Raw genomic sequence first — 14,282 nt, 5'->3', positions numbered from 1 at the left:
GGATTATTACACGAATTTTATGATTTTACAACTAGTAACGGTATGCTGTGATACATATGTATGAAAACATGCTACTGTCCTTTCATTCCCGCTTTTTTTAACCAATTATTTAAAAATTGTTCAATTACATACTTTATTCGTGAAAAATTATTTGTTCTAGCTGATACTTTATCTAAGATATTAGAGTATATTTTATTTATATACTATAAGTGATTACCTACAAGTTTATCTCTTTGCAGAACTCGCTGCAATGTAATCCTATTATTAAACTACTACGAAATACCTCATATTTTTTACGTAAATATTCATCACTAGAAATCATATTCTAAATTGTATGCATTAAATGAAGTACATAAAAAATAGAAGAAGGAATGCCATTATTAGCGTAAGTTTTAATGATAGGTTGTAGATGTAGAACACATTAATTAGATGGCAATGTAATATAAGAGTTTATGAGTAGTAAGCAAGTTTCTGGTGGATTTGTTTGGACCTGTTTTTAAATCCTGCGCCACCCGATGTTTCTGAATCCACCGAAAGATGAAGAGACGGCGCTGTGCAGTACTCACCAAATACGCATCAGCTGTCTGTGTTCTGTCTCGGTTTGTTATTGTGTTTGATTATCGTTCTGCCGGCTATCTTATGCTTGACGGTTTTCGTCAGTTTCCATCATCGCACCTAGAAGTCGATCAAGTTCTTCTTTCGTTTTAACCCGGCGTCACTTCTTGTCAAAAAAAATTAACGATCCGGAGGTTCAGCCTTCACCGGCGAGATGTCCAACCCGGTCGCACGTCGCGTCCTGAGGAAGTTGGATGTCCAGGACGTCCTCTGCCCCATCTGCTGGGAGATCTACATCGAGCCTGTCTCCTTGCCGTGCAACCACGACGTCTGCCTCAACTGTCTGCAGCGTACGGTAGAGAAGAACAGCCTCGTCTGCCCCATCTGCAGGAAGAGGATTGGCACCTTCCTCCGCCTCGCCAAGAACCTGAAGAAGATCGTCAACCAGCCGTTCTGGGAGGAGGTCAAGTCTCAATTCCCCAACGAAATCAAGAAGAAGCAAAAAGGCAAAGATGGGCTATACCACAGTGAGTACTAAGTTCTGAAGAGATTCAACATTGAGTTATTACTTTCATTTAAATTGTGTCTTTCTCATGTACAAATAGAAAAAATAATACAAGACAAATCTTCACACTTTCAGAACATTTTATACAAATGATTAGTAACACAAAAAAAAGAGGAATAAGTTTAATATCCTATTATGAAAAAATCCCTTAAACTTTCCTTTTTCGAATAGCTGAAACTTTTATAAAATAATTTTGATTATACAAATTTTATTTAAAATTGCAAGACAATGTGTAAAAAAGTTCTATCATTACAAAGCTTAGTCAATTCATTTGTAAAGCAGAGGATTAAAATAGGACCCAAACTGGAACCTGGTGGCACTCAGTTTGACACAAAGACAATCATTGTAATTATCATATTGCCGGAATTTAACTGATTGTGTTTGATTGATATGATTTTAGCCAAACAAGAGCTATACCTTTAATGCCTACTTTTTTCTTTTGTTGTAGCAAAAAATCATCAAACACAATCTAAAGCTTTTTTTAAGTAATAAATATTCCAGCAACTAATTTATGATTGTCATTTGATTGAATATAAAATTAAGCAGAACAAAGATAATAAGATAATGTACTTTTTATGGCTAGCGCTTTGATTAGTAATGATTATTTATTTATACCATGACCTTGCAATAATAAAACTCAATGTAAGACTTGTTAATATACTAAAAGAATGAATACCATTGCAGACGATATCAATAGAACTTTGACTACAACACAAATAATGAGAATAAATTCAATCAGCTTTGATGAGAAAAACTAATTACAACACTTGATACACTTTTAAACCAGTCCTGAATTAGAAATGGAATTTCTATTGAATTGGAATTAATATTGAACCCTACAATATTAGAAATGGAATTTTTTTTTCCAAAAACACCTACATCATTAAAAAATATAATATATACTTAGTGTATTTTACATAATATTTCATTGAAACAAATTGGTTGCTTTAACAGTAGTCATGATCCTCCATTTAAATAGTTTGATTATTGTTATTTCATACAGTACAAGATCTTAACGCTTTGCAATAACAAATTGTAGAAAAGAACATCGACCACACTCCTTCAACAAACCCAACCAAGAAAAGCAGCATTAAGCTTGAATTTGATGAATTGATTACCAAATTGGCCAGAGAAGATGAGAATAAGTTATCTCAGCAGAGCAGTAGCGAAAATCTGCCCCAAAAACTTCAGGTATCATCATGTTCATTCTATCCTTCTTAATAAGAATTTTTAACTTTTAAGCTTACAAGCAAAAGAAACTAGCCACTTTTAAATCCAAAGAAAATTTTATATTTATATTGTTACAACTTTAGGGAGAAGCCCTTCCAAATGAAATAAAACAAGTATTCGTTGATGAAGAGTTAGAAGAATACACACAAGACGATTTATTAACTGAAAAGGTAGTGTCATTTGACTGTAAAAATCAAAATTAAATTGATCTATGTTTGTTTGAGTTCCCTCACAACTGTGTTGTTTCAGATGCTCTGTTCACCATCAACATCCTCACTTTCTACAGGTAATTAATTATGTGCATTTACATACTTTTTAAATTACAAAACTGTTTAGCCTTGTTATAGAATGGTTTATTTATTTATTTTTCTTGTAGATAATCAAGTCCCTGGGCGTGATTCAATTACTTCAGAATTCACTCATTTCACTCCAATTTGTGCAGTTCCTAGGACACCCCCTAAAGTAATGCCAAGTATGTATAACAAAATGCTAATATTTTTTATTATTGTGTAATTTATTCTTAATAAACAATTAATTTCAGATGGTGAAAAACAAATCATTCCCATATATCAACCAAAGAATCTTACTAGCACTTTTGATGGTAGAGAGCCAAGTAAGTTTCAAAGTCTTAAGAACAAGATGATGCTCAAGGTGTCGTCGAACAATTTCACCCGAACCAAACCTCAGGCGAAATGTCAAAGTGAAATTATCATGAACAAGCCAGATTCAAATTTAACTGTTTATTCAAGCAGCAATGAACAGCCAGAGAAAATACCTTACGACTTGATCACAAAGCAGAGTGAGGTCAAGGATAAAATAAGACAGAAACAAGAAGATCTATCTCTCTCTCTTGAACTCAATGTAAAATGGAGTAGAGAAAGGAATGCTATTAAACGCAAACATGGATATAAACTGAGGAGCTCCAAGAATAAAAAATAAATCCTTATTGTTTTCCATTGAATGTGTATATAAGAACCTAATTTTAAATGATGTTTTCATAAGTTTCAGAAGCCATGGAGTATTGCTTTTGAAAATTTTAACTACGCTTAACTTTTGATTATTGAAAAAAGTAGTTAATCGGCACTATAGATGTAAATGCATAATTAAAATAGTATTAGTGGATTAAAACGAGAAAAAACATTCCATAAATGTTCTTCAAGTTATTAAATAGAAACCATTTTAAACTTAGAAAGGTTTCTTTTGTGTGATAAAAGTGTGGGCCCATTACACTCAGTTCATCTACTTGCTCAACTTTGTGACTAATGAAAGAATAAGTTTAAAATAATCTACTAAATTTTGTGATTGCCTCAATCATGATTTTGTTAAGCAGGTTTTGAATATTCATATGAATGCACAATGCAAATATACTACTTGTTTAAAATATGCATGAAACAAGCCCAAGTGTTATGTTGTATTATTTTTTAACCAACACAGGTCATTTAAAAAGTTACTTATTTTATACAAAATAAAGTCCAATTGGAAAATGTCAATTATTGTTATTTGAATGTCCAAATGATGTTAGATTGTTAAATTGTACTAAAATTGTATTGTATTTAATCTGACATGTTCACCAGACAGTTATAAATAGAAAATCTATAGAAGTCTGCTATTTCTCTCATAATAATAAATCGTATCATACATGATTCTATATTTAATTACAGAAATTTATTTTGAAAGAAAAACTAAAAAGTTGAAAATTGTTTTTTCCTTATACTTTGCTCAGCATTTTCAACTGTGGAAGTGTGTCGAGGTTTCAAGAAAGTAATTGAAGTTATTAAATGCGAGATTAATGTGATTACTTAAGAACCAACTTCAATAAAAATAAAGTCCTACATATTTTTTTATATTTTTTATTTAATATAGTATTTTTCTTGTTTAATAATATGTTGTTTAATTCATGGCTCAGTAAGATTTGTATGCCTTAATATGTAATATACTATTGTTTAATAGTATAAGAATAAGTATTTTTAATAAGAGGTGAGCTCATTTTCTTTTTGGTGCCCCTTTTTCAAGTCATATGTTGTGATGATGTTTGTCTTTTGTGTGTTAAATATTAAATGTTTTGTAGAGTTCAGTTTTTCTAACTAGTGTTAGTGAACAATGTCTTACATTTGTTGCTACATGTTAAATTTATCAAAACAATGAAAATAAATGTGATTTTCTGTTCTGATAAACACAATGTTGTGGAAGAGTTTTTCTTTTTACAAAAAATGTATGTATAAATTGATGATTACCACATTTATGAGCTCCTTTTATAGTTAGTTACATTTGATGATTTTAGATAGTATATTTTGAAAAATGTAAAGACTGTTAATAAAAAATAAAAAATGGAAATATTTTGTTTTGATTATTGCCGACAAAAGTCTTAAAACTTTAGATAATCACTTTAAGCAGCCCCACAAACCATGGTGCTGGGGCAGCCTTAGGCAGGGAAAGAGCAGATCACTTGTGGCTAATTCTTTTAATATTAACATTACGTGGAGGGCTTTATCGAGGAGGGGTCGGTGTCTAGTCACCATCAACACTACAAAGCTCACTGGAGATTCTCTCATCTCAAGAGTCCAGGGAGGCCCCCACAATCCATCTCAAGAATGACCAAAACTCGAGGTCCCGGGCATACATTGCCACAACCTAGCTTGTTCTGCTATCCCACAGGGTTCTCATTTAGGACCACTATTGTTTCTTTTATTTATTAATAATGTTGTTTCTTCCATTTCTTCTGTTACTAGTTTCTTAGTTCGATAGCAATAAATCTTTTAAGTTACCTATCTTGCTTGTTACTTTGTTACCTAAATTTCCAAATTCCACTCCATAATCAAATAATTTTTTCCATTTCTCACATAACTCATGATTATCTTATTGATTGTAGTATCAACCGATTCCTGAAAATAGTTAATAACTTTATTCAGAAGTATCTGCAAATAGATATATTCAGTAATTCCTCACAAACCATTCAACCATATCTCATAGTTATTCAGTATAATTAGATTTTTACTATTGGCTTTTTATTATAATTGGAAGTTTTAATATTATCACTGCTTAGCAGAATATCAAAATTGTTCTGATTTCTTAGTACATATTTATAAGTTAATGTATATGTTTATACTCTATTAATAGGTTTTTAATAATTATTTTTGTTTAACATTTTACAAAATATATAGTTTATTACAAATGTATAATTTAAGTTTTAAATTGTTCATATGGACAAATTAGTATTTTTCTTATTGCAAAATGTATATATCTATCTGTTTGCATGAATAATTCTGAAATCTGACAGACCAAAAAAACAGCGAGTTCATGCCTTCACATATATGTAAATATTTTACAAGAAACGCTGCACTCATCCATCCATCAAGTCTGACTATCAGAAATACTTACATTAGCCTTGCAGAAAATACAGTCGTTCACCCAACAAATAAGCAACTGGTGTGAAAAGTGGAGGATGGAAGATTAACCAAAAAAAATCACAACTGGTAACTTTTATTTATAAAGTAGGTGGAGAAATGTCATTGATAAATCTCCTCTGGAAGCCATCTAACATCAAACCTTGAGCAAAAACTTATATTTGACAAACATATTGGCCAGATTGTACATCTCAGAGACCGAACAGACAATTTTACTTTCTTCTCAACAAAAAGTCTAAACTATCTCTTGACAAGAAACGTTGTATGTACGTGTCGGTGAAAAGACCAATATGGCTGTGAAATATGGGCATCAGCGAGCAAGTCTCCAGTGAAATGGGTGCAGGCTTCAAAATTGGGTACTGAGGTTAATAACAAAGTCCCATGATATGTGAGGAACATCTCTTTATAGTGACCTAAAAATACCGATGGGAGCCAATGTTGCCACCAATGCCTACACAAGAATGAAATAAGTATGAGCACACACCAAACCCTTTGCTACGAGAAATTTCTGCTAACCCACCACCACCCTGAAACAACTGACATTTGAAAACTAAATAGTGACTATTACATAAAATTTTAAAACTGAAAATAATGTAAATGCACTCCTTTTGCTTTAGTCCCTACTATCTGTTAAACAGTAAATATTCGTTTCTCCATTACACTTATTATTTTTAAATTAATCTGTACACACTGTCAGTGGATATAATCCCACATCATGTCCCACATGAATTAGGGCCTTAACATAGCACCATACTTATTGAAAATACAGCAAAACTAAAATGTACTTATGTTACAATAAAGTTTGAGGTATATATAAAAAATATATATTTTAAATTATGGCTTTTTTTATGTTTAAATATTTTTAGTAAGAATATACTTGTAAATTATTGTTAAGATTTATTTTTTTGACTCCAATGTAAAAGAAAGAATGGAAAGGGCATCAAATAGTAATACTGAATAATTTGTTGAAGTAGTAGGGAATGGTAAGTAACGAAGTATTTTAGAAAAACACAATTTTAATTTTTTTTGCCGTCGTTCGGCCTTTATTCGGGTCACCTTCAGAGCCTCTGGGAAAATTACAAAGCATATGTTGACTGGAAAAAGATGATGTAAATATAAATTTTGAATCAATTATTTCATACTGACACTCACAGCGTGGGGAATGCAGTAACTCTGGAATTGTATTTTTTTTTAAATGCCATTAACCGCAATAATTTTAATTTAATTTAATTTTAATTTAAAAAAAAGTGTTTATCTAAAAAATTTCATTTCTTACTGTAACTCATTACTTCAACAAATCATTGAACAACCGGTCGCTAAAATAACGCACATTTCTACCCGGTAAAATTGAATTTGAAACAAGCAGGAGCAAGAATTATAAAACCAAACTGGGAATTATTACACTTCTTTTAAAATTCATTGAAATCGAAATTTAAATTTATATTTTACCTGAAAGTCGGCAAATTTGTGCTAAAATTTAAACAACTGGTTGGCAAAAAATGGTTCTTCCAACTGGGCGGCATTCGGCATCAACACCTTGTTCTCTTGACTAACTTTTTATATTTTTATTATAAGTAGTTTTATTTTTAAATATGAAATAATTTTTGACTTTTTTAAAAAGTATTATTTTAATAAAAACGCTTTACTACTTGTTATTTATTTGCAATTTCAGTTTGTAGTTGACGACCGCGATCAAGTATCGAATTGTCGCTGTGCGATTAAGGAAACCTTAACATTCTTGTCCACATGCTCTACCTTTCCTGTGACTACAGTCGACAGAATGGGTGAGTTGTTTTCTACGACCATTATCCTAATTCATCTAGTTAATTCCTTGTTCGATTTAAATAGATTCTACATAAATTTGTTCTTGTATAGTTTTTCGATTTTTCTAAATATTTGGTGCTAAAGAGATTTTCGTGTTTTCCTCGCGATTTGTTTTGTTTTGTCTTAACCTCTCGGGGTCGGCTTTTGGCGTGATGAACTTTTTACCTTACCTACTCTGATTTTTTTTCTAAATGAGAGATACTAATTACTGAAAAAGCCGGCCAGATTTTAAACGAGGACTATCAAAATTTATTTTACCAAAAATTTCCCGTTCTATTTAAACACATGGCTTTACTTGAACAGGTATATCCCGGGATCATTGGCATAAGAGGAGGAAGACCGGAGGAAAGAGGAAGCCTATTCGTAAGAAGAGGAAATACGAATTAGGGCGACCCGCTGCCAACACTAAGGTAAAGGAATTTTCATTCATTTTATAAGTGGATTTGTAATATACCACATTAACCTCCATGTACACGATATTTTCTAACATGTGCATGCTATGAAAAAAAAAAGTTTTCTATGTTTTTAAATCTTAACAGTTTTCATTAACACTTTTCTGAATTTTGCCTAACTATAATAGTTACACACGTTGAAACAACTTAGAGGTTGTAGATCTTTAGGCATGGGATACCCCAGACCATGGTTCCCATAGAAAATTGCCAACGTCATTTAATATAAATGGTCATCAAAGTAGAAGTTCAAAAAGGAAAAGTTTTAGTTGATTTCACCCATCCTGATCAGCCTGTTTGCTCCGTCAAACTCATTTTGGCATTTCACCTAATTCAGAGGCTGTTTGTAAAGGTCACTCTGCAGACCTTAAAAACACATCGCACGAGAATTGTTTAAGTTAACGAAGAAGTTATTTAATTGTAAGCACCTGGACTGTTTAACTTTTCAAATTAGGTATCTTGTAGTTCGAAGTAGGTAAAATTTGTAATTTTGCTGTTTGATCATCCCAGTCAATCTGTTCTTGTTGTTTTAGTTGCATGTTTTACACATTTCACTTTATTATGTGGTTCACGCACAAAGATTTCCTCGAAGGCTATGTTCATCACTGCAGATATTTACCCATTCCGTACTATGCTTGTAAATAATAATAACAATGTGGGAAGTTTTGGGGCTGACAAATAACTGGGGTCAATGCCAGCACTTTGCATGTTTTTATTTCTTGTTCCGGTCTTCCTTGCATGTATTCAGTCTGCAGCTATTTGAGCATTTCGATCTATTACTATCTGCTTTCATAGGAAAACTCAATATACTAAAATGCTAGCCTCTCATTTGCACTTCACGTTGTCAACTGTAGAATAGATATTAAACCCACTCCATTCCCACTAATAACTTTTACTCCACAGACATAATACACTTGCCCCAAAGTGAGTACTCGATTTCCTCAAACTATCTCCTTTCTTTCATGCCAATAAGTTTTCATTCTGATAAATTAGCATAAACATACATAAATACCATATAGATATAAAAATCCATGTAGCCCTGAGCTGATACTGATACTGATCTGTGCTCACTGTCATACCTGATACTGCGCACAAATCCAAGAATACACCAAAATACTGCTTATATTTGTCCAACCCTCTACATTTGAAAAGGGGCTCAACTGTTATTCTATATTTGCATAACGACCACCATGGTCGTTTTATGACCAAAAGGTGCCCATGTGTTTTCTTGTATGACCTATGCATAGACTATTTGTACAAGATGGTTGCATTGATGTATCATTTATAAAAAGTGAATCTATACCTTTATTATTTTAAAGCATAGTCTTGCAGTATGAATTGGTGATAGATAATTGGCCTTCACTAAATAATTTGTGGGAATTTTGATTGTGGATCAGCCCTTGTTAGTGAGGCCTTTTCGCCTGTTCTCCCAAGAATACATTTGGGCTGTAGGGAATTTGCTACCTGCTGATGCCCGAATGTAATGTTGTTTAATGTTCCTTTCACCCCGCATATTCGTTTTTTTCAGTCATCAGAAAGTGTTTTTCTACATCCTACATCACGTAGGTTATAGAAAAACACTTTCATTATCATGTCTTTTCGATCTTTCACTTCAGGGCTCAGTAAAGATCGAAACGTTGGCACGATAAAGAAAATGTTTTTCTAAAAACACCACACCGCATCTCACGACCTCCAAATAATTAGAAAACACATTTTCTCATTAGGGTAGGAGTAATTAGTTTTTCCTGTGCCCGTTAATGCATTATTTGCATGTAACTTTTTTTTTTTTTGGAATTACTTGTATTTCTCTTGCCGTAGACAGTCAAATATGTTAATTATTTAGTTAAGTGTTAATTATTTAACTTGAATATGCTTCTCAATTGCATAAACTTTGACTTGAACTGCTTATGTTAACTGTCTTCTTTCCAGTCCTAATCATAAAAAATTGAAATGTGACTTAAAAACATATACAACTAGAAAGTAAAGAAAGATGTGGTTTAGTGAAATATTGTAGCATGAGTTTTATGGAGCTGCCTTATTTTGTATAAACTAGTGCAATGCCTTGTTGGACTGTTGTGTCTAATCAAAAAATAAAAACAGCATGGCCTGATGTAACATAGCTATAATCTTTTCTCTATGCCTTGACAATTTTGTTTAGATATTGCTCATAAGTTATATGAAACATTCTTATTAAATTTTCAGAATAGATTTCATAATGTTCAGAAATATTACTATATGCTTAGTTACAGTTTTAGTTCCAAGAATTACTACAGATGTCCAAAGTTCGAATTGCTCATTCTTTTATTACACCATACATCTATTGTTTATAGGGCAGAAGCAGATATGATCAATAATAAAAGAATAAATAATTAATATCCTTTTACTAATTAACTTAAGCTTTCTTTCCCAGATCTGTAACTATCCTGTAGTTTGGTTATGTACAACTTTCACATTTTCTGCACATTTTGTTTTTCTTATTTATAATTTATTAATAGTGCTTATGATGATAGCCTGTACTGAAGTTACATGAAGATAACTAACTAGTACAATATTTCCCACAGCGCTCTGAAGCTTTATAAAACTTTTTTTAGTAAAATTCATATATAGATTTTCATCATAGTTAAAAAAAAATTTTCTTCTTCCCAGATTGGAGTAAAAAGAGTGCATGCTGTGAGAACAAGAGGTGGAAACACTAAATACCGTGCGCTTCGCCTTGACCATGGAAACTTCTCCTGGGGTTCTGAAGGTAGGATGTCAAAAACAAAATGATTTTTTTTTTTTTTTAATATAGCAAATGATGATTAAATATACATAAGTTAATTGATGACACTTCCAATTATTACCACAGCGCTCTGATTCTTTTAAAACAACCTTTAGATATTATAATTGAATCAAAGTAGTACTGGTAAAAGTTTGGTTTTTGTTTCAGGCTGTACTAGGAAAACTCGTGTCATGGATGTCGTCTACAACGCCTCCAACAACGAGTTGGTCCGTACCAAGACATTGGTGAAAAATGCCATTGTCGTGATTGACGCAACACCTTTCAGACAGTGGTATGAAGCCCATTATGCTTTGCCCCTTGGCCGAAAGAAGAATGCAAAGCTTGTAAGTCTGAAAAGTTAAATTGGTTGGTTGGGTTGTATGATGCAAAATTGATTGGTTGGTTTTTTTATGAGAGCTCTGTGATGAAAAATTGTAAAGTTTGAATCACATTTATATCTCTTCGTTTTGAAGAGGGTTTGTGGTGATGATCTGGACTTTTTGTCATAGTTACTCTGAGAGCTCATTAAAACAGTGATTAGTTCAACTTAAATTATCTTATTAAACTAATTTATCATATTCGATGTTTTGATAATAATAGTTTTTCGGTGGAAAGATGTATTTTTCCATTAATTTGTTGATAGCTTGACAATCAACATTTCCTTGAGTACTCTCCCATATTGGGTATTCTAAGATTGCACTGGATCGGAAGCCATTCCAACTTGGGGTTTTCATTTATTTTTGTCATTCAATCGTTTATTTGGGTACTTCGTAAGTTATTCCATATGAAACATTTGATTTTTCGAAGTTGCAATCTTATGCTACGTATAAATTTTGGTTTTTCTCAGTTAACTTAAACTTTTAAAACAGTTATGAATCTTAGATCTTGGTAAGTGTGCTGTTAATGTTTGAGGGTATTTAGTATATTGTTTTACAAATCAAAAAATAATTTAGTTTTAAAAATTATTATTAAAAAATAATCCATTATATTTAATGATCTATTGACCAAATTATTTCTTTCAATTATTTAAAAAATAATATTAATCAAAAATTATTATATAAAAATATTTCAATTAAATAAAGAATAAATTTTTTAAACCACTATCAGTACTTTACTGTTTGAATATTGAATTTCCCATATTAATTTTCACAAAATATTAATTGTTAAAAATGCCAATAAAAGCTGCAGCAGGAATTTTAATTTAAGTTTAGTGCTCTGTGATGTCAGTTTAACAAGTAAGAACCACATTTATATTTCTTCGTTTTGAAGGGTTGTTGTGGTGATGATGTCTGTTTTGTCATAGTTACTCTGAGAGCTCAATTATATTAAAAATTATATGAAATGAATAGATGTTAACTAATCAAAATCGAAGCCAATCAATGAACAACTAGTTTCTAATTGATGATAATGAATTCATGCGTGTCATATGATTTCATTACAAATCTTTGTAATAAACATGATCATAATGGCTAATCTGACAGTCAAATCATATTCTGTATATTTTAATGGGGGTTAAATATTTTTACTAATACAACAAAATATTTCAGACTGAAGCGGAAGAGGCAGTTTTGTACAAAAAGAGATCTAAGAAGGTCGCACTTAAATACAAAACTAGGCAGAAACTGGCCAAGGTTGAGCCTGCCTTAGAGGAACAGTTTCAAACCGCAAGAGTACTAGGTGAGCAAATTAAAAATTTAAAAAGTAAAGCAACATCTCAAAACCAGTAATTTTTTATTTAATTTTTTTCCTTTATTATTTTTTTCAGCCTGCATTTCAAGTCGACCTGGACAATGTGGCAGGGCTGATGGTTACATCCTCGAGGGGAAAGAGCTAGAATTTTATTTAAGGAAAATAAAAGCTAAAAAGGGCAAGTGAGCCTAATGTTATTGTCGTAATAAAATCTACGGCCTTTTTATTAACGTGTTTTATTATTCCTGCCTTGGTTAATTTTCTTTTTAGTTAATATTACCCAATATATAAAGCTTAAAATTTAGACTTAAGAGTAAATGAGGATTTATATTTTTATAAAAGTTAAGGGCAAGATTCGTTTTATTAATAGGATATAATTTACATATACAAGCTTTTTTCCTTTTTCAATCAACAACTTATTAAGGAGGAAGAAAGACTGACCAACAATAATGGTGAAAGTGTCGAGCGAAACTTAATGATGGGAACGCGAATCCAATTATAATCAGATTGTTTTTTAAGCATGTGTGATGAACGGGTTTTACCCTAGGTTGGAGAATGAACTGTATTTAAAAATAAAACATTCCAGACTTTATTCAATCCGTTGATCTCATTCAGGTTGCGGTCTCAACTTAGACTTAGTGAAGTAATTTAGTAGATTATAACTGATGTCATACTGCAATTATCTAATATACTACTGGGGGGGGGGGAGTTACAGGCACTACAATTCATAATGATTTTGAGAGATATCAGAGAGAAAAAAATACTTTATTCTGGGACTAGAGTCCCCTAAGAATATCCTTAAGGTCACAAAAGTTTATAAATCTGGCACTTGAATTAATGAAGGTTTAACAACATAATAAGTTGAACCATATCACAACACAAAATATAAAAAACAGAAATAATAGTAACTATAATAAGAATTTAGGGAAAAGTAATAAAAGAAATTCATGATACTGATGTTAAACCTGAATTTTGATTGCCCTTATTAAAAAAACATGGAATAATGTATACAGCAAAATCTTATGATGAAATTTAATGTAAACATTTATTCAATTAAATATTCTCTGGCTATGTATAATGAAAATTAATCCAGCATTAATTACATTTATAAAAAAAAGAAAGATATTTTACAATACAAAACATTAAGATTCACACAATTTTTTTTGTTTCTCATAGTCCCTTTGATTATGCAACAGTTGGTTTTTTAAGATATTGAAGGAAGTGTTTTGATCATAATTCGTTACATAAATCAAATAATTATTGTTTTGATTGTAGTTGATTTTACTCCTTATATGCAGGGGAACCCAAGTAGATAAACAACCTTAGTGAGGCATGATGTTTTAACAACTCTAAAGTAAATCAAATTTTTGAAATATGTTTATTGATTATTTAGAGAACGTAAGTTGTGATCTGGTTTGATGTAGGTTTAGAAAAACACTTTCTTTATCGTGCCAACACTCAGCACGACACAACAGTGACATCTATTTTGAGTGAATACTTTGATTAAAACTAAAATTTCTATATTGTATAAATTCATAATCATATCTTATATGTATTTATATAATTTAAATAAATGTTTATAAAACCCAGGCCCTGAAGATGATTGCAATAAAGATTGAAACATTGGCACGATAAAGAAAATGTTTTTCTAAATCTACATCATACCAGGCAGACCACATCTCATGATCTCTAAACAATCATTACTTAACTACTACACATGTTTATTTATAATTTTACAAAAATGTAAAACCTTATTTAACATCCAACTTGCTGCATGATGATAAAATTTTCAACTTTCCTTGAGG

General features: G+C 31.4%; 2 protein-coding genes across 2 annotated transcripts; both read left to right on the top strand.

Annotated features, from left to right (window-relative positions):
* The first annotated feature begins 540 nt into the window (after positions 1-540).
* On the top strand, positions 541-5,163 carry LOC106669642 (E3 ubiquitin-protein ligase rnf168-like). The gene is made up of 6 exons (XM_014399241.2): positions 541-1,082; positions 2,160-2,311; positions 2,434-2,520; positions 2,600-2,636; positions 2,727-2,822; positions 2,892-5,163. The coding sequence occupies exons 1-6, from the start codon at positions 770-772 to the stop codon at positions 3,287-3,289; spliced, it is 1,083 nt and encodes a 360-aa protein (XP_014254727.1). The 5' UTR covers positions 541-769; the 3' UTR covers positions 3,290-5,163.
* A 2,264-nt stretch (positions 5,164-7,427) lies between these two features.
* On the top strand, positions 7,428-12,703 carry LOC106669645 (40S ribosomal protein S8). Its single transcript, XM_014399245.2, has 6 exons — positions 7,428-7,538; positions 7,882-7,988; positions 10,674-10,773; positions 10,957-11,132; positions 12,336-12,465; positions 12,554-12,703. Exons 1-6 carry the CDS (start codon positions 7,535-7,537, stop codon positions 12,661-12,663), a joined length of 627 nt encoding a protein of 208 aa, XP_014254731.1. The 5' UTR covers positions 7,428-7,534; the 3' UTR covers positions 12,664-12,703.
* The last annotated feature ends 1,579 nt before the right edge of the window (positions 12,704-14,282 follow it).

The sequence above is a fragment of the Cimex lectularius genome, unplaced genomic scaffold (genome assembly GCF_000648675.2).
Source record: "Cimex lectularius strain Harlan isolate CLEC.00 unplaced genomic scaffold, Clec_2.1 scaffold8, whole genome shotgun sequence".
Taxonomy (NCBI): Eukaryota; Metazoa; Arthropoda; class Insecta; order Hemiptera; family Cimicidae; genus Cimex; species Cimex lectularius.
This window is presented reverse-complemented; position numbering and strand designations above follow the sequence as displayed.